Genomic DNA, 23,717 nt, shown 5'->3' with positions numbered 1-23,717 from the left:
AGCTGTTCTTTAGATCCTTGTCCACGGTAACCTTGTCCTCTTTTCTAAATTCAAGATATCCTGGTAAAGAAATTCTAGTTCTACTTTCTTCTTAAGCTAATCATATTTTGACAACAAATGACAATGAGGTCCAAGATTAAACACCTCTTTTTGTTCCTCAGTAAGATCATGTTGATATAAATTGATGAAACCGTCGGCAGTTTCCGGTAATACTATATGCCCACCATGGAGCCTTGAGAGCTTTTTCACGATTCTGTTTCTGGTAAGATGTTTAGCATCACATTCAATCACGTCGAGTTCAAGTACTTTTTGTTTTAGTTCATGTTCAGGGCAACACACCTCCAGCTCTTGTTCTAAAACTTTTCTCTTGCTATTCAGGATTTCACAGGCCGTCTTCTTTTGCTGCAGTTGGTGATTCACAAGTCGCTCTCTATACCTTTTGGTAAAACCCTCTTTCTTAACTGCATGGTTATGTAGCCTTATGTTGGAATATATATATATATATATATATATATATATATATATACAAATTCTATGCGGGATATATATATATATATATATATATATACATATATAAACGCTAATGGCCAAAGAGCGACTAATTGCCCAGTGCTATGTCGCTGGCGGTCATATCCAATTAACACACAGAAATATATATATATATATATATATATATATATATATATCTATATCTATATATATATATATATATATATATAATTGTTGAGAGTACACTGGAGAAAGCTGAAGTCGGGATCACCTTTTGTATTCAGGTGACACAGACCACAGGCCGGAGTGTGGAGACACAGACCACAGGCCGGTGGTCTGTGTGTGTGGTGTGTGGAAACGGATTTGGCAGACAGGGCTCAGACGCTACAGTGTTATGCATGCAGACTGCCCGCAGTGTGTTGTACCAATCCACACGTCCAAATTAGCAAAAATGCGATTTTTCGACACCGACACAGAAAAAGACTAGGTCGCGACACTCCTAATAAGGAATAGAGCAAGACGTATGGAAAACAAGTAAGACTTTCAACATGATAGATCAGGGACGTGGTAACGGTGGGGCGCTTGAGCATTTGGTAAATTTCTCGCCGTCTGAGGCAAGAAATTTACCAAATGTGCTGGACCATTTGGGGAAAATTCGGCCTGCATTCGCGGAAATTCGCTGAAAGTTTGACATTTTCTCCACCCTGAGGAGAATTTTAGCACCGTGCCTGGCCTAGATCATTAACAGGCATGCAAATGAACAGTGGTGATATTCAGTTGTATGATTATTCCATTGAACCCCGGGTGCCTGGAAGCGCTCATGGCTGAGATAGCACAAACATAACTGGCCAAAGGGCGATTAATTGTCCAGTGCTATGCCGCCAGCGGTCATATCCAATTAACACACAGAGCTACGTTCATTTCATACCAAAAATGCATTGCTCAGCTGCTTAACAGTTCACTCAAAACAGCTCTACAGGCTGCATGCAACTGCACCAGCAGGGCTGGCGCGACCGGTGAGACGCCGCCAGTAGACGCTGACCGAAGCAGCCGGCGGCCCTCGGCCGACCACACCCTCTTTGGACGCCGCCGGACGTTCTGGCCGGGGTCCAGCAGCTGCGGAAGTCCCACGCGCCATTAGGGCAGTCCTGGTCGGCTTTAGACGCCAGCGGGAGACGCCGCCGGAGACGGGCCCGCTGACACACACCGCTGCCTCTCCTCCTGATGCCACGGCTTTATACGCTAGCGGGAGACGCCGCCGGAGACGGGCCCGCTAACACACACCGCCGCCTCTCCTCCTGATGCCGCGGCTTTATACGCCAGCGGGAGACGCCGCCGGAGACGGGCCCGCTAACACACACCGCCGCCTCTCCTCCTGATGCCGCGGCTTTATACGCCAGCGGGAGACGCCGCCGGAGACGGGCCCGCTGACACACACCGCCGCCTCTCCTCCTGATGCCACGGCTTTAGACGCTAGCGGGAGACGCCGCCGGAGACGGGCCACGCCAACACACACCGCCGCCTCTCCTCCTGATGCCGCGGCTTTATACGCCAGCGGGAGACGCCGCCGGAGACCGGCCCGTTGACACACACCGCCGCCTCTCCTCCTGATGCCGCGGCTTTAGACGCCGGCGGGAGACGCCGCCGGAGACCGGCCCGCTGACACACACCGCCGCCTCTCCTGATGCTTTAGACGCCAGCGGGAGACGCCGCCGGAGAGAAGAGAGAGAGAGAGAGAGAGAGAGAGAGAGCGAGGAGAGAGAGAGAAGAGGAGAGAGAGAGAGAGAGAGAGAGAGAGGGAGGAAGAGAGGAGAGAGAGGGAGAGAAGAGAGAGGGAGAGAGAAGAGAGAGGGAGAGAGAGAGAGATAGGAGAGAGATGACGAAGAGAGGGAGAGAGAGAGGAGAGAGGGAGAGGAGAGAGAGAGAGAGGGAGAGAGAGAGAGAGAGAGAGAGTGAGAGAGAGAGAGAGAGAGAGAGAGAGAGAGAGAGAGAGAGGGAGAGAGAGAGCGAGAGAGAGGAGAGAGAGAGAGAGAGAGAGAGAGAGAGAGAGAGAGAGAGAGAGAGAGAGGAGACGAGAGGGAGAGACAGAATAACTACGTATCTACCTAATTATATACTATATATATATATATATATATATATATATATATATATATATCCCAGGTTTTGGTATCATGAGTTGATAGTCTATCTGTAATCGACCTTTCGTATAACAGGACTTATTGTTTGAACGATGTTATCAAACGAGCATCGGCTGCACTGACAAACTCAAAATAAACGGCATCAGCAATATTGACGAGTTCGGGTTTTGTCGTTATAGCCAATGATGACTGCACAACGTTAACGAGTACCGTCTGGTATATCGAAGGTTCAGTCATATTCGAATGAGAGCATCGAACTTACAGTACTAATGTGCTAAAACCGGTTTCACAATGATTGAGCCACTGAAAATGAACAAGCGGCAGCAAAGCCAGAACAACTGAGCAAAGACATCTAAACCAGCGACGATTGACCCAATACAATTGAACACGTAAAAGTTAAACGAGTGACAACTGAGGCAGTTAGGACTGGCTCCAGCGTAACAGCTGAGCCATTCACATCTGAACTAGGAACACCCTTCGGCCAAATCTTTTCTTGTTCATAGATACCGCACTGAAAAGGACGCCGAACAGAGCTCTGAATCATTCCATATCGGTGCAAGGAAAGAACACAAATGCGGCAGGGCAAACATTTTTGGGCCACGTGCTGCATTGGTCATGATACATGAAAGGCATACGCAACATCTGGGATGAAACACATAAGTTGTTATGCCTGTCGGTCACACTGAGGCTAACCCAGAGTGGTAAGCATGGTGACCCGCAACGCGGAAGTTGTGAGTCATTTTGGGCCCAACAGCATGACCCACTTCTCTATTCACGTCATAGGTTTATAGTCAGTGTATCCACGTGAAAAAGCTACAGGCGGGGATTTCATTCCCAGAATGTTGGCGTATTAGTGGAAATACTCATCACTGGCTCATTTCGGCACACATTTTGCTCACATTCCGTGGAATGGATACTTTTTCGTAAATCGTGCGATTTGAAGCATTAAGGGAGGCGATTGTGCGCTGTGCAAATGACACGGAGAATGATAAAAGTGAATGGAAGAAGCGAGGACAAATCTAGCGAACATTGATGTCAATTCAGCCGCACATCCGCCAATGAGATCAGGCCTTTTTCGTTCTCATCTTTCCTTCCCCAGTGATTTCGTACCATACCATAGACGAAGCTATCAATTGCAATGGGCCGTTACGTTTTAATTTGTCGTTTATGACAGGATCCACCGGTATAAAAACAGTCAAACTCAAATTGTGGGACATAAATCCTTGATTGCGTGACCCATAAACTTCGCACACCAGCTATAGATCTTCTACAGGCGACCCTTCCATGCATAATGCAGATCTCGCTTAACAGCCTCACTCCAGAATAGGAAACGGCAACCTCGAGGAAACACCAAACCCCGTTCCCCCGTTCACGGTGTCCACCATGCCGTGAGGAAGAAAACGCAGCGCCACTCGTAACAGGCGGTCCATGTCGATGTCGCGCCGACGACGATGACACCTTGCACAACGCCATCGGAGACAGGGGCGTGGCTGGTTCGGGTCAGGTCGGATAAGGGAAGAGACAGCTGTTTCCCACTTGTCATATGCATGTGGTATGGACGGTTGACTGAAGGATGCGGTAAAATGGGCAGGGCGGTGCTCACAGCAGCCACCAAAGTGAAAGTAAAACTATATATTTTCATTTAAAACTTTATGTCTTCCACAACTCTGCAACTCGCCCCAGAGGCGCAACTACTATTTCATACGCGCACGATTGGCCAATTGAATGCGACACGCTAGACGCGGAAATTTCATTCCAAATTTGACACTCCCCACCGGAGGGTGGGGAGTGTCAAATTTGACCGCTGACAAAAGATACAAGAAAAACAAGAACCCCAAATTCACAGGGTAGCGGGGCTGGTGCAGGAACCAAGTTGGGTGTTAATTTTTTAGACAGACTCGGTCAAAATAGCAAACTCTATTACCCCCATATAGCAAGTTCTAGGGTAGCAAAGCAGGTCGATTTTGACTTTAGTCTGATCTTCATACCTGACCCTAGGTCAATGGAATTTGTCCATTCAATTTGTTCATTCAATTGTTGGGAGGTCAAATTACCCCCGCCCCACCCGAGCACGTGTTAAACTAAGTGACGAAAATATTTACTAAGACGTAACTGACTTACTGACTAAAACTATCGGACTTCATTTTCTTCTCCAGTTCTATGGAATTACTCGAAATCCTAACCACAATTGGATGAGTGTCTCATAAACTGTCTCAGAGATGTATCGCTTTGTTTAACATTTTGTTGTCGCATCAGATTGAATGATTCCACACGAATGGCCTTTGCTGACAGCCATGGCCCGACTTCATCTTTCCACAGGTCAGTGACCTGATCACATACGTCTAACTTATATGTCTAACGACCCGTTCTTCAATTACCTACAGCTATGCGAAGTTTGGCACGGTTACGCCGCGCGAAAACTGGATCGTTAACAGACCCCCGGGTGGCCGGCTAGATCCCCTTCGCTTCGCTATTACGCTTGGGTGGGGGTCAATTTGCCCCCCCCCCCCCTGAGATCTCGGAAACCAAGAGAGCTAGAGACACCAAATTTGCAGTGTGTTGACCTGCACGTGAAATCATTCAGGTCAAAGTCTGAGGCTCATAGGTCATGACCTTCGGGTCAAACAAGGGCAAACAAGGTCAAATTCCAGGCTGGTCCCCAAAGTGTCACTTGAACCTAGATAACGGTTTCTAAGCAAAAGGTCACACATTCAGTTAAGGTCAGTGACCTTGTTTGACCTTGTTTGAAAGTCATGGTCACCAAAATCATGCAAGACTGCTCTGAGTTTTGTATTTGAATAACCAACAATGATTACGCCAGGCAGTATGTTTCTAAAAAAATTGACCTGGGTCATTTTCAGGGCCTGGGCCTATTCTGACATCTAAGAAGTCCATGAAAGATGTATAATACGGTTCCTGCTATCAATAAGTTCGAAATGAGCGCCAGCAAATTATCCCATACAGCAAGCCTTAGAGTAATAAAACAGATTGGTTTTGACCTTGGCTTCACCTTTATACCTGCCCCTAGGCAACGTAATTTTTTCATTTAATATCTGTGTTGCCTAGGAAAGTATCTCAGAGATTTATGGCTCCGTCTTACACTCCGTTGTTGCATCAGATTGAACGGCTCCCTAGAAAATTACTTCGCTGAAATCATGAGCTGACTTTGACCCGTCATAGGTCAGTGACCTTACAAGGTACATCCACATTTTTTATGCCAAACAATCCGCTATTCAATTGTCTACAGCTATGCAAAATTTGGCGCGGCTCTGCCGCGCTGTTCGGAAACCGTTTTGGAAAAACCTACCGGGGAGGGGGGGTCAATTTGACCCCCTGCCACCCGAGCGCTTGTTAATGCAGCTGAATGTTGACCATTCCATAGAAGCGTATACCTGTCGCATATAGCTGTACACAAGGGCGTAGTTGCTCCAAATGAGCTCAAGGGGCTAAACAGTAAAAATGGCCCAGCCTGCCCCAAAGTATGCCAACAAACAAGGCTATCGCCAGATTCTGCCAGTTGTCTTCCCGAAATGTGTTAAGGAGCTAAAGCCCCTCCCCCCCTTCCCCTCCCAGCTTAATAGGAAACTACATCCCTGGCTGTCCACTTAACATCGCTAAAAACGGCTTTACTGCGCCGGTCGGAGATCATTTTATTCTCTACACAAGATAATTAAACTTTTCCTCTTCGTTACTTTACTGCACATCTTTATGCATCAAACACCTTGTTTTTAGCCTAATTTCCGTGCAAGTATTAGTCAATGCAACTCGTCGATGCCATGGCAAAAAGTTGAGGTGAAAAATATTGTACGGCGAAGAAAATTTTCGCGCACCGCCCCCATGTCACAGAAAATTTTCACTTTAATGAAGCAACAGGGGACGGGGCGCTGTTACCTATTCCAAGAATAAAAAGAAAATTGGAATATGTTTTGCAATTTGGTCGCAAGATTTGTGACCCAAAACCGGTATCTGGATCCATTAATGTAGCCGGATGTTTACCTCCTCATGGAAGCTATGTTTCTTGTATGTAGCATTGCGCCTACCAACACTAGAAACCTCCCTCCACCTCGTAATGCGAAGTGGTGGTAGCTCGCACCACCAGATGCAAATCGTACATGCTGAGTGGATAAACAACAATGCGTTAAGCTTTACCCGCCTAGGGTCATAAGACACGAGAAGATTTATGTGGTTAAAGTGAAAACCTTTGGATTACGTGGATAACCTAAGCCCTACGTGGCTAACCCTACCCACGTCCCCCACAACCAAAATACATGCCCCCTCCTACGATCGCCATAGAAGTGCGCCTAAGGCGGCCTGTAAAGGGACGCCTTCACTTGTCAATCAGAAGTGGTGCGTGCGTCCAGTGCCGCCCCCTGGATCTAACCCCGCGTGACTACCATGCTGTCTAAATTAAATGTTTTAGGTTATACAAGAATGAAAAACATAGATCACCTGTAATGAAAATAAAATGGGCAAAATCCGATAAGGAAATAGGGAGAAGATAGGTTGTCGGGGTCTCGGTTCGGCCCCCCAATAATTCACAAAGGTTGTCTCCCCCGGAGCGTATCACAAGCAATATAAGAAAAACAAGGAAATACATACTTTGAATGTGTTACCCAGTTTTAATCACATTCACAACACAATGTGCACAAAATTCGGGACAATGTCATTCGAATTTGGCACCATGCGGCAAGACGCCTACCTACATACCACCATTCATTAACTGACATGACATTTCCTCCCCTGTCCTGTCCAACTCGTCTCAATGATTCATTGTTACTGCTTACAACCCCACGGACACATATTCCACCAGTTGGTCTATGCCTACGCGCCACATACTACCTTCTAAGGCCGATGGACATGGGTATCTCACAATCATGCCTGTGATATACCCAGGGCCAACTTACCTCGGTGGCAGAGAATCCTAGGTAGGTCGTATAATCTGGGCAAGTAGATCCAGCCTAGTAGATCCAGTATAGCCAGGGCTGGCAGGTACGCTTCTTTCTAGATACACGTCTAGGTGCCGTTACGCATGTCTTCACTCGAAGCAACGCCAGCTCGCTGGCACTGTTCTAGGTATTCATCTATCATCACACTGTAAGGGGCTGAGGACTCTCTTCCCTGACCAAAATATCCCGAAGAAATTTGCTGAAAAATTCAATCCTGATAAGAGTTTTACGCCTTTCACTTGTTTTAGACGCGCAGCCAGAGCCTTAGTAAGAGGGAAGCACAGAGGTGACAATAGGCTCCCCCGATGGTAAAAGGGACCCCCAAAGATTAACCGGATATGGCCCATCCGTTACTGAGGGCCCTCAGTAACGGATGGGCCATATCCGGTTAATCTTTGGGGGTCCCTTTTACCATCGGGGGAGCCTATTGTCACCTCTGTGCATATTATGTATATATATATATATAAATATATATATATATATATATATACATAATATGCACAGATTCTGTATATATATTTGTTTATATATATATATATATATATATATATATATATACATATATATATATATATATATATATATATATATAAAGCAAGCATATGTGTTTATCTTTAAATACATTTAAATTTATACATATATATATATATACACATATGTGTGTGTGTGTAACAAATTTGATCCGTTCGCTTTGAATGGATGGATTTCTGGGATCAGCGCTCACCCTAAGCAGTACTTGTGTGAACCCTGTCCCCCACCATCCGATCACGCAATTCCAGGCAACGGCAGAATTTAGTGGCGAAAGCTTAACGCGACGGAATGCTCGGCACGGTCCGTCCTAACCTCTGACGTCAACTGACCTTTAGCGTGGCTGCTGCCACCAGCCGCAGGCCATACATGTCGAGGGCAAATAGCGAGCGCCCAAAGCGACTCGAACCCACCCCGCCACGGGTGGGCAGGTCGGAAGGCAGGCGTTCTAACCAACTGAGCCACCGGGATGGAATATATATATATATATATATATATATATATATATACATATATAGATATATATACACACACACACATATATATATATAGACACATATATATATATATATATATATATATATATATTATATATTGTTACCTTCTACAACTGGATTAGAAGCCAAACGCTGCCGCGAGATCAATTCTGCCTGAAGTTTATGGTCAATGAACTAAAAATGCATGCGTTAACTGACTACATGAAATAGCGCGTTGGCGCACTTCGTTTTACAATGGCCCGGCAAACTCTTCTTAAACCGACAAAACTCAGGAACTTCGTCAGAATGTTTGTCTCGGTTATACGGAGATCGGAAAGGACCCGCGAATGAGGATTGCGGATCAAAATGGGTATTAGCATGACCAAGTCATGTTTGTCTGGAAGTATTCCACTTTCAGTCAAAATCAATCAAAGACACGAATTATGTGACGTGGTTTTGGCAGCTGCGCTTACAAACCTCAGCAATAAAAATATCGACGTTGCAGTTTTGATTGGCAGCGCGGCGTCTGCCCCAAGGCTCGCGCCAGGCCATGGTCAACGGGTAAACGAGCATGGTGACGCATTTGAAAGAAGTACCTTTAAACACCTTAGAACATAAAAGCATACGTTGCGAAACATTTCGGGCGTACATTTTACCTGTGCGGTTTTCAGACAGATGCTGATAATGGTTTGGAATATCCAGAGCCGCGAAGTGGTGCTGGAATCTAATGGTGAAACTGACGCAGTCAAGGTAGAATCTTCATTTTTCCGTGCTGCTGTAACTGCCATCGCTCAAGAGAACATCCCCAAAATTGAAAGAAGATTTGCTCGGCCTAATATTTGAGCTGTACGAATTAATTTTGAGAGATATTCATTAAGATTATTTTACTATGGTAGTTATTGCGTGCACGACGCCTGCAGCTTGCCGTCACCTGCAATGGGCAACCCCGTTCTATTTTGGGGAAATTGCGCCCCATCCATCGCTGTCCTTGCTACCCTAAATTACCGGAGTGTCATTTGGGGATTCACGACTCAGCTGCTTAGGCTACGTGGCGCTGCCTGCCTCTCATCCTGGCAGGAAGGGCGGGCACCACGGCGAATCGAACCCCGTACATCTAATTTCCCAGACGCGCAGATCAGTTATTAGGGGCGTCTGCCCCCCCCCCCCCCCTAATCGGCGCACAGAGGTCCTCTGGGTGGCACTGGAGTGTCCGGCCTTGCGGGCCGGACCTCTGAATGTTATCTGCGGCGTGCCTTTCGAACCCTTGATCGTTGTTTCCGAAGACCCAAAGCTGCCCCTCGGAGTCTAAGGGGGAGGCACGTACCCCCTGTGCCACTCACTGCCTGCGCTACTGGCTTGCTTGGATCCTTGCCAGCCGAAATCTCAGTCCTGCATGCACCCGTTGCTAGTCGCATACCCTCAACTGGGGCTGCGTCGCCTGAATTGAGACGGCCGACAGCTGTTGTTGCAATGACGGCGCGTGCCGAGGGTGGCGACACAGGGTAAACAGCGACGCCTGGCGGTGGTGAAGAGAACCAAAGGTTGTTCTGTTCGGCGCATGGACACGTAAAAGGTGTCTTGGGTGTTGCCGCCGACATGCCGCTGACGACCAACATGCTTTTTACAAGTGCCTGAGAGAGCAAGGATCTTGGGACGGTCGCAGCCAATGCTCTACCGGATCCGCCGGGCCAGATCGAGACCGAAGTGCTTTGGCGGAAAGGAATCGGAAAGAAATTGCTGTGCAATTTTCCTCTGGGTGCCGACTAACGAACTTGGACACCCACAACCAATGCACAACGCGTGCCTTGAAATCAGACAGCGTCTACTGTCACTCATCTACAACCAAAGCACAACAACCATGGAATGCATTGACTTCACTGACATAATCACCACAGTTACATATGCACTTGTAAGAATAATCACACGTCGTTTAACTCTCCGTACATGCGCAGTTCCCATGCCGAATTTACGTTGGTTGATCACTTAAGTGTATACAAGAGGGGGGCCTCAGCGATCACCTTAAAAATGCAAAACCTTGAGCTCAAAATGGAATATGAAACAACTTACTGATGGGGAGTTATACCCAATAGCTGGTAGTTCTGGTAGCTCCACGAGCAGCCTCAATAAATCTGTGACCCACAATTTGGCGGAGGAGCCTACAGTGAGTATTGGTCAGCAATGATGAAAGGTGAGAGCACGGCCAGGCTTCGAAAGCGGGGGAGGGAAGGGAGGCGGAGCTCAGTGAGAACGCATAGCTTTTAGTGAATTCATTGCCTTGCGGTTATTCGCCAGATGTCTGCTCTGAGCAAGCGGGTTCTCCCCTCTTACATTAGGCACAGTTCTTGCGTTCGTACGTTCTTCGCATACGTTCTTCGGCACTGTCGTTGGCAAAATCACATAAGATTGTAAGTAATCACATAAGATAAATCCCTATCGATTGTAATCACATAAGATAAGCCACTATCAATCTGAAGATTGCGGGGGACATCCGCAGCCTTAGCATCTTCCCATTTTATTAAGTGTCGTTGCATTCATGCAAAATTTGACAAACTGGGGTTGGGTAGTAAACCTTGTAGCTTTGATCTAGAGGTAGCCTTTGCCCCTCCCCCTGTTGCTATTTTAGGTCATAATGTGAACATAATGGCATGTTGCTATTTTAGGTCATAATGTGAACAACACGAAACCGACAACACGAAATGAAGCATAATTGAACAAGGCACTTCAGCACATGAGAGCTAAGCTGAATGAATGTGGCCATTCAGTCGCGGTCATGGAAAGTTTTGAAATAATTACTGATGCCAAGGAGCGAAGAGGTGGAGGTGGGCGAGGCAAGTACGGAGGGTTAGCCATTCATTAATTTGCTAACTTACAGAAAGCGAGCTAAAGAGGGCTCAAGCCCACAAGGCCCATAACTATATCATGCCAATCACAACTTGGGATGCGAATAGCAAATGCCGTCAAGTTAAACACAAATTTAGTCCTAAAAAACCTTTAGCCTAAGGACACCTAAAAAGGATAGTTTGACACGCGCCCGGGTGGCCGGTTGGATACCCTTCGCTCGAGTGGGCGGTCCATTTGACCCCCCTGAGATCTCGGGAAATGAGAGAGCTAGAAACACTAAATTCACAGAATGTGTTGACCTGTTTGTGAAATCACTCATGTCAGAGTTTGAGGTTCTTAGGTCATGACCTTTGGGTCAAATAAGTTCAAACAAAGTCAAATTCCAGATATGTCCCTGAAGGGCCCCTAGAACCTAGGAAACTGTTCTAAGCAAAATATTGCACGCTCAGTTCAGATCAGTGACCTCGTTTGACCTTTTAAAGGTCATGGTGACCAAAATGAAACAAGACTGCCTTGAGTTTGCATTTGGATAAGCAGTAAAGGTTACGCTAGGCAGTATGTTCTTAAAAGTAAAATGTTGACCTGCGTCATTTTAGGTTAGTGACCTGTTCTGACCTTTAAGAAGTCCATCGAAGTTGTATAATGTGGTTTCTGCTATCAATAAATTCGAAATGAGCACCAGAAACTACCCCACTTAGCAAGGGCTGGTTTTACCCTTGATCTGACCTTCATACCTGACCCTAGGTCAATGGTATTTGTGTATTCAATTGTTTTCTTGCATAAGAAAGCATCTCAGAGATTGATGGTTTCGTCTAACGCTGCGTTGTTTGATCGGATTAAGCGATTCCCTAGAAATTGCCTTCGCTGAAACCGTGGCCTCACCTTGACCTGCCATAGGTCAGCGACCTTACATAGTGCGTATAAATGTTTTGGTCCCAGACGATCCGCTATTCAACTGTCTGCATCTACGAAAACTTGATTTCAAAAACCCCGTAACAATGTGGAGCATTCCATTTAAGCAATTAAAATGCATCCACCCAGAGACTGGGTTTCGAATCAATTGCAACCCTAATTAGGACGCATTTTGACAACAGTTCGTCGGTACTGTTTAGAGAAAACTCGACGATGATGTGGAAAATTTTATCGGCCCGTTTTTTTACACTGGCTGCATCTTTACTGTTGCCCTTCTCGCCGCTAACGCCTTTTTTTATAAAACTTGATGGAAGAAAATCGCTCCCGAAAGGAGAGGATTTTCGTGGAGAATATATTTTCTCGCTCCCTGGGGACTTCTCCTGGAACTAGAGAACCGGGACGCTGGTTTTCATGAAATTCGTGAGACCTCTTAATTTTCTGTTCTGCTGGTGCGTTTTGTTAGTCTGAAATCAAATCAAGTATAAAGTATACATCACTCATTGGCAATAGCGACTTCCCCTCCCTCCCCACCGTTGTTGCATGTGCTCCCGTGTTCAACCAACACAACTTCGACATGGATAGCAACTTCGGCATAGATTCGACGATGTAATTCAAGTACAATATTCCTATTTCCTAGGCGCTACACGTATCATACCGGACACCCTGAACCAACTCCTGTCGACCGTGGTGAACGGCAACCACAGTTACTCTTACGAACTCGCAATGCATACAGAACGTCTGCACCATTGTCGAAGTGGATTATGATGATTTGTCACTAAGTGGTTGGTGGTTTTAATCAGGGAGGGAGGGGGGATATCAGGTGTTCCACGCTACTGACGATTCATTAGCCACTGATAGCTGGTCAACGGGCCTGTAACGGGATAAGCCTCGTGTAAGAGGATCTAAATATACCTGGTAACTATATTGTCACATTGCTATTTTGGACGAACAAACCTCGGATGACACGAAACGTCGTTGGATTCCTTGAAAGAAAGCATTCCCACCACTTCCGTTCAAAGCGGCTGTGTCATCTACATGTACAAGATACATTACGGCTGGAAATTATCAATCTAATATTCCATCAGCAGATGTGCTCCAAGGAAAATGGTAAAAGTTGGTTGCACGGCATCAGTTGAGGCCAAAGAGTCGAACAAAACTTCGGTATTTGATATTTTTCTGAAACTAGGAAGGAGGATCCATGCCAAACTTTTTACACGTTTTTTAGCTAAGAAAATGCAGTGCAGTGAAGGGCATCGCTCCTTTGATCGAGCCCAAGGGCACCAAAGCAATAATCGGGCGAATTGGGACTTCACTGAACTTAGTGAACTTCAGCCAGTGCGACATATCCCCATGACTTTCGCAGATTTGGTTTCCTCAACAAACCTGTAGTTTAGAATGTCAATGATAAATGGTCTGTCCATCACTGGGAAAAATAGTGTGGTTCTACAAGCATTTTGACTGTCTGTCTAATGATACTGAAATACTGCGTCTCTGAACTGTACGCCTCGTGGGCAAACGAAGACTTTTATGAAAAAGGTTGTGTCGCCTCATCACACAAGCGTTTAATGTAACATCTTGGTGGCAAGTTTATCAACAATGACTGACAAGACAAATTCTTCACAGGAGGACGATGAGCTTGGTAAGAACAATTTCTCCGAGAATGCACCACCAGTCACTCTTCCTCCTATACAAGAACAGGGCATATACGAACCTGCGTCGCTCCTGAAGATGGAAGAAAAGAAGAAACGAACAATCGAAACGGAGTTTGGCACCATCATCATCGATTCTAAAGGCATTACAGTACGATCGGAAAGAAATCTCTCTGGTTCCGCGGAAAACCAAGCTACACACCCCTCGACAGAGAGCGCTGCAGTTATCAGTTCATTAGCCGGGTACGACTCGAAACGCTCGAGTCAACACCACGTCGGATCGCGGATGATCTTGCTCAACACGTCGAATACGTCGTCGCGGGCGATAGACGCGGCGCTGGAGCGACAGGAGCGAACGGAGCGCGGCGTGTGGGGTTCGGACTTGGAGCTGATTCTGGTCATGTGCAGCTCTCTCTGCGGCATGGGGAAGTTCGTCTTCTTTCCGCGGTTCTGGCTCAAGTATGGTGGCTTTGCCTTCCACGTGGCCTACATGGTTTGGCTGCTGCTGCTGGCGCTGCCACTCTTCCTGCTGGAGTCAGCGCTGGGCCAGTTCACGGCGCACGGCATGACCGCCCTCATGCCGCAGATGGCGCCCGCCCTCAAGGGCTACTCCTACGCCATGCTGCTCTCACTCGTCCTCTCCATGGTGGCTTACATGCCCGACGTCAGCACGGCGGTCATCTACGGCATCGAGGCAACCCGAAACCGGCAGCTGTGGATGAACTGCACCGCCTTTTACAACAGCGACCTCTGCTACACGCGCAAGCTGGACCAGCTCTGCCGACGGAAGGGCGCGCTGCTTTACGCCTCCAAGCGGTGCCTCCGTTTGGAAGAGATCTGCGGGCATCACGTCAACTCGAGCCGACTGAGTCCGCTGGCGACGGCTTGCGTCCGCCAGCACAACGGCACGGCCCTCCTGAACATGACCGAGGTCGGCCGCCTCCGAGAGACGGCCGGCAACGAGTTCTTCAACAACGTGCCGCACCGCGTGGCGCCGGTCGCCAGCCTGCGACACTTGAACGGGCCTAGCCTGGCTGCACTGCTCGGCTGCTGGACGTTCGTGGCTCTCGTCTCGCAGGCCGGTCTGGGCAGCTTCAAATACTCGCTGCCTTTTTTGTTAGCTCTGCCACTCCTCATCGTCTTCATCATTCTGGTCAACATAATGGTCTTCGGCGACGTCTTTCACAAGATCTGGCGCCACCTCATTCCCGATATCGGCAAGCTGGGAGACCCGGTCTGCTGGTTCCGCGCTGGCCGGTTCGCGATATTCTCCATGGACGTGGGCATGGGGATAAACACGGTCATGTACAGCAGGAACCTGCTCACGCACGACTGCAAGCGGTCGGCCATCACAATCACCGGCCTGCAGCTGGCGATGGAGACGCTGTTCGGGCTCCTCTACACCTTCCTTCTGGGGAAGCAGGCTGCAGACTTGGACGTGGAGACCAGCGTTCTGACCGATGACTCCAAGGACGGGCACCCGCTCATTGTACTGTCCACGTCACTGGGAATGCTCAGCGATAGCCAGACGTGGTCGGCACTCCTGTTCCTGGCGTTGGTGCTGCTGGGCATGGGAACATGTCAGGCGGCTCTGCTCACCATTGAGACCAGCCTGCGCGAGCTCTCCCTGCTCGGCACCCTGTCGACGAGGTCCGCTGTCTTCACGCTGTGCATCATCTTCTTTGTGCTGGACACGCTCTTCACGTTCCCTAGCGGATATTACGCCATGCTGGCTCTCCAGCAGTACGCCATCAGCTACTTCCACGTCGTTCTGACGTTCGCGCTGGTGGTGTGTGTCAACGCCATCCTCGGCGTGGACCGCGTGCTAGACGACATCGTTAATATCATGTCGGTGCACATGCGGTGGTCGCGCTCCTTCTGGGCCTTGTCGTGGCGCTACGTGTGTCCCCTGCTGCTGCTCAGCCTCTTCGTCGCCAGCATCGTGTACCAGGCGGCCGAGCCGCTGCGCTACATGAACGCGCCACTGCCCGCCTGGACATCTGTCTTCGGTGGGGTCATGGTCACGTGCCCGCTGGTGCTGCTCATCGGCGTCGTCTTCCGCGTCCACATGGACAGCGAGACGTACGGCCAGGACCTGTTCGTGCCGACCCGACGCTGGCGGGCGGGCCTGCGAGCACTCTCTGACACGGCCGTCACCCCGAAGGCCACGGACAGCTCGCTGCGCTCGGCAGGTCAGTCGTCCTCCCACTTTCTCGTGCCGGCGGCACCCTCGCTGATGACGCAGATGTACAGCGGCATTTCCAGCCGACACTTGGTGGGCACCGTCAGCAGCCGCGAGCAGAAGTCCAGTGAGGATCTGGGGCCAGAAGGCAAGGAGGCGGACGTATAGCGGAGGAGTGATGACAGCCCTGTGCTAGTGGCGGGTGATGCGTAGGTGACGACATGATGTGGAATGCACTCGCATAACGGCGTAAGAAATCGCTGGTCGAGGGCATCGTTATGCAATAAAGTGTGTGACACTTGTCCGAATCACAAACCATCACAATATCAAGGTGACCCGTCCATCGAATGCGATGTGAGATGGGTTAAAGAGACACGGGCTATCTAAACCTATCCCGGGTGGACATTCCGCCCCCGTCCTTCGCTGCCAGGCAGGGGGAGAACCTGACCGACTGTTTACACGAGAATTGCTGAGCCGATTTGAAGACAACAACAACTTCATGTGATCTCTTTCCACGGCTCTACATCTCTTAAAGAACAAATTTTAAGATTTTCTGACTAGGGACAACGGGAAGGAAAGGCTCTTAAAGTCCAAGATATTTTCGATCGAACAGTGCTAGGTTTACGAATCATTTTTATTGTTAAGAGCGCAGATGCCTAGAAAATGATTTGGGCATCAAAATGGCACGGTAACGTTTCAAAATTGAAATATATTGACGCATCCAGTGGATCCAAAACGAGGAAGTAACCAGACTCCTTAAAACGAACGAATATGTTATTTAATTTAATGAAGGAGCGAATCTGTCATTCAATTTAATGAACGAGTGAATATGTTACTCAATTTAATGAACGAGCGAATGCAACTCAGTTTTATTGAGTTGTTTAACACGACGCAAAAAGGAACACTGTGGCATAGTCAGAACCATAGTAGCTATTGCGGTAGTGAAAAGAGCAAGTTAAGTGAGTAGACAATATTATCGTTTTCCGCAATGTCGTCGAGCACTGTGCGTGAAGTGCGGTGTCCACATGGCATGCACGAACATGCGTCATAAGAGCATCCAGCTTTCTCAAGTATGGGAGTATGGACAGGTAAATGAGGTGTGGCCAATGCCGGACGATCAGGTGACGACCCGCTGTTAATGGCCCTAGTCTTCAACTATCTTTTGTTGTTCCGGGAATCGCCTCTGGCAGTTTTTAAGATGCTTACTGTACAGAAGTAAAGCCCGAAATGCAACATTCCACTGAAGGCCTTTGTGTTCCAAATTATATGAGCCTTTCACCCCCATCCCTGCAGCCGCTTCGGCGAAAAATACTTGTTCTCCTTTTTCCGAGTTCACATGTCGAATCCTCCGCTATCCACTCAAAGCTCTAGTAGTACTGGCATAGCCAAGAGCTCATGTTTCTTTGCACTTCCTTTTGCAAAACTTGAATATCCCCTTGTAAGCTGCATGCCGTTTTCAGTGCAGGCATTGGCTGGACTCTGACAACCTTACATGTAGACATCGCAAAGTATCCCTTATATACGTGCGTTGGCGACCCGCACAACCGCCCCTGCTATGCTACTAACGCATGACACTGCGTATAACTCCGGAAAGATCACCGTCTTTGCATGCGTGTGAAATTCCACCGAGGTCCTCCTTCCGCTTCCGCTTCCGCCCGGTTCCGAAACCACTTATGAGCATGCCGCGTGCCCAAAACTTGGACATGATTCATCGAAAAACATTTTGGGCACGTAAGATAATTCCGAAATTTTCTCTAAAGGACAAACCATGATTTTCGAGAAATCAGCGACAAAAAAACGGGAGGGGCAGAATCGGCCTCTTAAGCAGGAAAAGCGTTGCATATCAATCGGAGGTGAGCCTTTACACAAACAATGAGACAGCCAAGAGACAAGAAACAATGTTCCTTCTTCATTTCGTCGTTGTATCCCTGATGTATAATATCAACATCGCGGCGCCAGCAGCGAGTACCAAATCAGTTCTGGTGACAGTAGTTCGGTGCCTGGGACGGTCATGCCGGCACTCGCTAGCGTTTGGAAGTGTCGGATTTATGAGCCTTATGTTCGATAAAACCGGCCTTCCACTATCTATAAGAAGTGTATGAAGGCATCAACAAGTGAAAAAAAAATGAGAGCCAAGTGTCGGGCTGATGACTGAAAATGGCATTGATATCATCCTCTCCGGTTTGTTGGCCTGGGTCCGCTGTCGTGCACAATATCACAGAATGAGCGCCACGAATTAACTCGTTAAGTATTTGATGTTGGTTAGATAATGCAAAGGTAGCCAGTGCGGTTAACCAGTAGTGAATCTGTTGCCTCAAAAATTACCCCAATTTTTCTGCCCTGGAATCAACTAAGATAAAATTGAAAGCTGCAGAATTTCTTACCTGACCACTCACTTCTTGATTTTTAGTTTGGGCACTTAATAAAGATATCAGCGGGGACAATCTATGAATGAATTCGAGTCCTGGTGAGATGAATTCGCCGGCTATATCCTGCTGACCGGATTGGATAAGTTCCTACCTGTAGAGCAGAAGATCCTAGCCATGCTGGACGACTGAAACAGGGTAGTTCGGTGCTGTTGGGATGCAGTTTGCATTGTTCGACGTCGACAAACACGAGCGGCCACGAACCACGCCGAGCGTGAGCCCGTAGAGCATTGCACCGAGAACGACGGTAGGTGTATCAGGGGCGATATTGGCGCTACAGCTGGTAACATACCCCCCCCCCCCCCCTGGGACGCTGCAAGCGTCTCTCATCGCCATACTCGTGAGGTCACTAACGACCATGTATATAAGTTGTCATCCCCCAGCGCACTTGGAGCCGGTCCGGCTCCGTACTGCGCCACTGCTGCGCGTGGCCGACCGCGCGGCCCTGCGGCTCCGCGACTCCGCGGCTCAGCGCGGCTCAGCAGCGCTACTGCGAGGCTGGCAGCGGCGGTACGGTGGGGCCGCCGCGACGACGCGTTAGCAGCTCCGACACGGTGAGGCTGTGCCGTCGTCGCGCTAGCAGCACTGCTGTGCCGCAGCCGCCTGTGTTGCACTGCGATTGCATCGAGCTTCCTGTTGGCGTTGGGACGAAGCGGCAGCACATGAGACGACGCGGCCGCAGAAACTTCCGGCTCCGTCAGTACTGTTCCCCGCTGGGCATCTTCGCTGTGTAGAAAGGGCGTGCGCCGATCGCCGCAACGATACGGGGACGACCCCGCCGTCCGGTGACGCCGTCCTGGACGTCCACTCTCGTGCTGAGAGCGAGTCGCGGTATAGAACACGTCGACCGGTCGTGACGCTGCTGAGAACTCTCCTCCAGCGACTCAACCCACTCGTTGCACCTGTTGCCATTGCGATCAGCTCTCCTCTCTTCCGCGGACGCACAGCCAGGACCCTGGCAACGGGTGGGGAGCACAGGGCTGACAAAGGTCCCCTGATCTTGAATAGACGCCCTGAAATCGCCGGATGTAGCCCATTTGTTAATGGTGGCGTGCTTTTTATTGACCATTTTTCCATTATTACTTCTATGACTGGAATTGAAGCTAGGTTTGAAGCTACCGGGAGAGATATTCCAACTGAATTTTGTGGAAATTAAATTGAAAAAATATCACGCGTTAAACGATTGCATGAAATAAATCGCCGGCGCTCTCCATTTTACAATAGTCCATTACACTCCTTCTAAACCGATAGAACTTAGAAGCTTCGTCAGAATTTTTATCCGGATTTTACAGAAATTTGGGACCCAACGAATGTATATTGCACATTTTGTTCGTACATTTGTGTGTCGAATTGGGTCAACAATTTGTATTACCTTAGGCCAAGCCATGTTTGCCAGGTAATGTTCAACATTCAGTCAGAGCTGATTGGTGAAACAAATTATGTCCGTAATTTTGAACATGCGCGTTCGCATATATTAGTAACAAAAAACTCGACGCTGGGCGTTGCAGTCTCCATAGGCCGCGCAGCTTTGGCTCCGCGGCTAACATTAACCCTTGACTGACGGGTGGACGAAAGTGACGAATCTAAAAGAAGCATCTTTGAACTCTGCAATTTTTTGATTGATGTTAAGACCGGTTTGGCACTTATAGCACCGCGAAGTGGTGCTCGCTGAAATCTGGTGGTGAAACTGGCATGGTAAAGGTAGAACCTCCATTTTTCATGTCGCAACTACTTATCTGTGCGGAGGAAAACCGCAAAACTGTAAACAAGATACACTCATCCACATCCTGAAACGGTAAGAATTAAATTTGAAAGACATTCGGGAACATTATTTTCACGACAGTCGTTTGACGTAACAAACCTTTTGACGTAAGTTGTTCCAGTAATCGATTCTGCAAAAGAACAAACGTTCTCAGGCAAACATGGGATGGTCTTGTTCGTTTTTTTAGCCCACTTTGACATATTCTATTCAACACTAATGAGACCCCTTATTTCTTTCCGGGCAAGGGGGCCTCTTGATCAGAACGTTGGGACACGCTTAGTATTGCTCCGGTCAGGAGCGGAAGAGCCGTCGCGTTTCATCGCGAGGTGTCTTCCGGCTGCCACTCTGACGACACGGGCGGGATCCCCTGGTCGATCCGGAGGCCCCCAGAGGGATACATCATACCACATTGGTTACTTCCTGACGAGGGAGGCCTTGACGCAACAACATCCCTTATCATTGACGCCACATTGACGCAACAACATCCCTGATCGTCGCGGGTAATTCAATAATTGGCGCATAAACTTCAGTACAGTACGGCTTAACGGGTCCATGCTAGAATTGGGCTGGAAGGCCCACTACTCGGTACTGGGTCTCTGACTGACACAAGCCCTTTCCATGGTTTTAATGTCAACGTTAATCGTAATTTAAAGTGTTCCCTTTCATTGTCAGAGGGCCCCGACCAACACAAGAGGTCCTCTGTCATTCGAGGCCCGTCCCCGTACGCGTTGAGCAAGCGTTTCCTTGATCGACTTGAAACCCCTTGCTCTGTTAGGCACTGGGTCCCTAACAGATACAGAAGCCCTGCATTGTTGCAGGGGCCCCAATTAATGCAAATCGCGGGCGCGGCCTTGTCGCTGCTTGGAAAATAGGCGGCTAGCGCTCAGGCCGACACGGAGCGGACCGTTCCTTGTTGGTGATCTCTGACCTAAATAGAGGAACGCTCTGTGTCAGGTGTCCCCAGTTGGTGCAAGAAACCCTCCAACATTTGACACGGGAGACACAAAGGCACCAACCATTGTTTCAAGGACTCAGACCAATGACAGTCGTGGCCTTGATCTTGCTCAGGAAATGGGCCCCCGGGGTTCAGACTGACAGCGAGTCAACTGTTCGGTGTTAGTGGTCTCTGGCCGACCGAAACACTCGCACTGCCTCAAGGGATCTTGAAAAGTGCAAGAGAACCTCTCACTGATTTTTCAGGTCACGACCCTACGGGCCAGGATTTTTTAGTGACCTTCAGTCAGTCCCCCGGGCCGTTATGCTCTCCAACCGAGCCCCTGGTTATCAGTTCCGCTGGGCCGCCCGGTCTCCTCTTCGGACCTCATCGAACGCTGCTCTTGGTCGGCTCGGGGCCCCTTTAGAAGACAGGACCTTCTGCTATGCATTGCAGGCCCCTGACAGAGACAGGGGTGCGACAAGCATAAATCACTGGCCCGACGTTGTAGCTGATAGGGAAGTGGGCCCTCGGGCCCATACCGACACGAAGCTGACTATGCGGTACTGATGGTGTCTGACCGGCACATGGGGCCATGTCGACTCAGGGGGTCCACGATTGGTGCAAAGGACCCTCTGACTGTCAATTGAGAATCCGTACCCGCAGGCTGGGGCCCTTGAATATGACTCGAACAACCCTTCGTGCCCCTAAGCCCTTAAAACGGGCCCTTGATGGTCGGTCTCGGTGGACTTTCCAGGCTTTTCGGGCCTGCTTGAACACTGCCTCTGGCCCACTCGGGCCCCTTGCCAACACAAGGCCCCCTTTAAGGCGCTGAAGACTCCTTGACAGGCGCTGAGGCCCCGACCAATGCAAATCGCTGGCTCCTGCCTTGTCCCTGCTTGGGGAATAGGCCGCCAAGTGCATGCTGACACGGAGCCAACTGTGCGTTGCTGGTGGGATCTGACCGACGCATAGGCCGTTGTCGAGGGGACCCCTGATCAGCGCGCAGCGCCCTCTAAATGACATTGAAGTGCCCTGCCCTGCGGGCTGAGCCCTTGAACACGACCTCCGGGCGGCCTTTCAGGCCTCTCGTGCCCTGAAATCGGGCCATTAATCGTAGGTCCCGAGGGGTCCAAAAGGCCCCTCGGAACCTTAATGGGGGGGGGGGGGGGGCTGTGCCCCTGCCTGTGCTTCTGCGTGATGAGTTCTCACTGGGATGCCCCCCCCCCCCTACCTGTTTCATTACCCTGGATGTGCCCCTGCCAGCGCGTACCTAGCGACTTGAACACCCATACCGCCGCAGGCAGATTGGGATCGCCAAGAGCTGGTACCAATGATGTTATGTGGCACGGGCGTCGAATTAGCATTCTTTTTGGTAGGCCACTGGCTCCTTCAATCCCCAATGTGCCCACCCCTCAGCGATGTCTTTGCCCCCCCCCCCCCCCCTACTCAAACCTTCTGGCGTAAAGCAGTCAGGTAAAGCAGGGTATGAACAACGAAAATTCAACATTATGCGGATGTCATAGAAGGTTTCCTTTTATTGTTTCGCAGGTAAAAAAACAAAGAAAATGAAAATTGCAATATCATCTTCAGTTCATAATTTTCTGCCTTTCTCCGCATGATGCATAATCTTAGTTACACGATTAGCATGATTTTTTATTTGGGTCCACATTTGTGCTGTTGTCTGTTTTGGCATTACTTAGCGATGTCTCATATTCTACAGACTGCAGCAAGTTGCGTGATTTTGTTTTGAAATCAGAAGATGAAAAGAAACGGGTCGAAATTAGGACGCAAAACACTCGAACATGTGATCAGCCATTTACATTACGGGAGAACCGTTGAAATATGCTGACCTCTGCTTTGACGTGAATACTCGATGGAACAGTTAGGAGAACTTGACGATCGACACAAGCCGACTAAACAGATAGCGACAATTTCCCGGCAACATGTCTAGTGCGAGCGTTGAGTTGCTGCCTGCGGACCGCCTAGCGGCTATCAGCCTAGAGTTTTCGTGGCAGCCCTTAATAGTCCCGCGCATCAACTTATAATCTTTCCTCCCAAGGTTGTACATGTTTAAGAACGTCTGAAGCATTCGCACACAAGCACACAACATCGACCTTCTGTCGATTGCCACAACCTAGTTCTGACGATGGACGCCAAACAAATTGGTAATGATGCCCAACGTCAACATCTTCCGTCAAGAACGAAGAGGAAACATATTACGTAAACCTTAAGAGCTGGGACGTAGTTTCTTATTCAGTTGGGGGGGGGGGGGGGGAGCGGTCACTCCAACTGCATAACGTTGAGAGAAAAGTGGGTCAAATCCGAAAGGAAATCTCTTGTTTAGCGTGTCAATGGCTAGGTTATTTCCTCTCGACCCCCAGGCCTATTTTGTGAAATTTTACCCTCGTGGTGCGGCGGCTCGCCACCA

At 48.9% G+C, this 23,717-nt stretch overlaps 1 protein-coding gene across 1 annotated transcript; it reads left to right on the top strand.

The window, feature by feature from the left end:
- The first annotated feature begins 13,625 nt into the window (after positions 1-13,625).
- LOC119107757 (sodium- and chloride-dependent glycine transporter 2-like) lies at positions 13,626-16,428 on the top strand. Its single transcript, XM_037231308.1, has one exon. The coding sequence runs from the start codon at positions 13,930-13,932 to the stop codon at positions 16,330-16,332; it is 2,403 nt and encodes an 800-aa protein (XP_037087203.1). The 5' UTR covers positions 13,626-13,929; the 3' UTR covers positions 16,333-16,428.
- The last annotated feature ends 7,289 nt before the right edge of the window (positions 16,429-23,717 follow it).

Source organism: Pollicipes pollicipes, unplaced genomic scaffold, assembly GCF_011947565.3.
Source record: "Pollicipes pollicipes isolate AB1234 unplaced genomic scaffold, Ppol_2.1 Scaffold_6686;HRSCAF=7923_pilon_pilon_pilon, whole genome shotgun sequence".
Taxonomy (NCBI): Eukaryota; Metazoa; Arthropoda; class Thecostraca; order Pollicipedomorpha; family Pollicipedidae; genus Pollicipes; species Pollicipes pollicipes.
This window is presented reverse-complemented; position numbering and strand designations above follow the sequence as displayed.

Excerpts from the sequence above, each read along its gene's own strand:
- LOC119107757 (XM_037231308.1), top strand. The coding sequence starts at position 13,930 with ATGACTGACAAGACAAATTCTTCACAGGAGGACGATGAGCTTGGTAAG.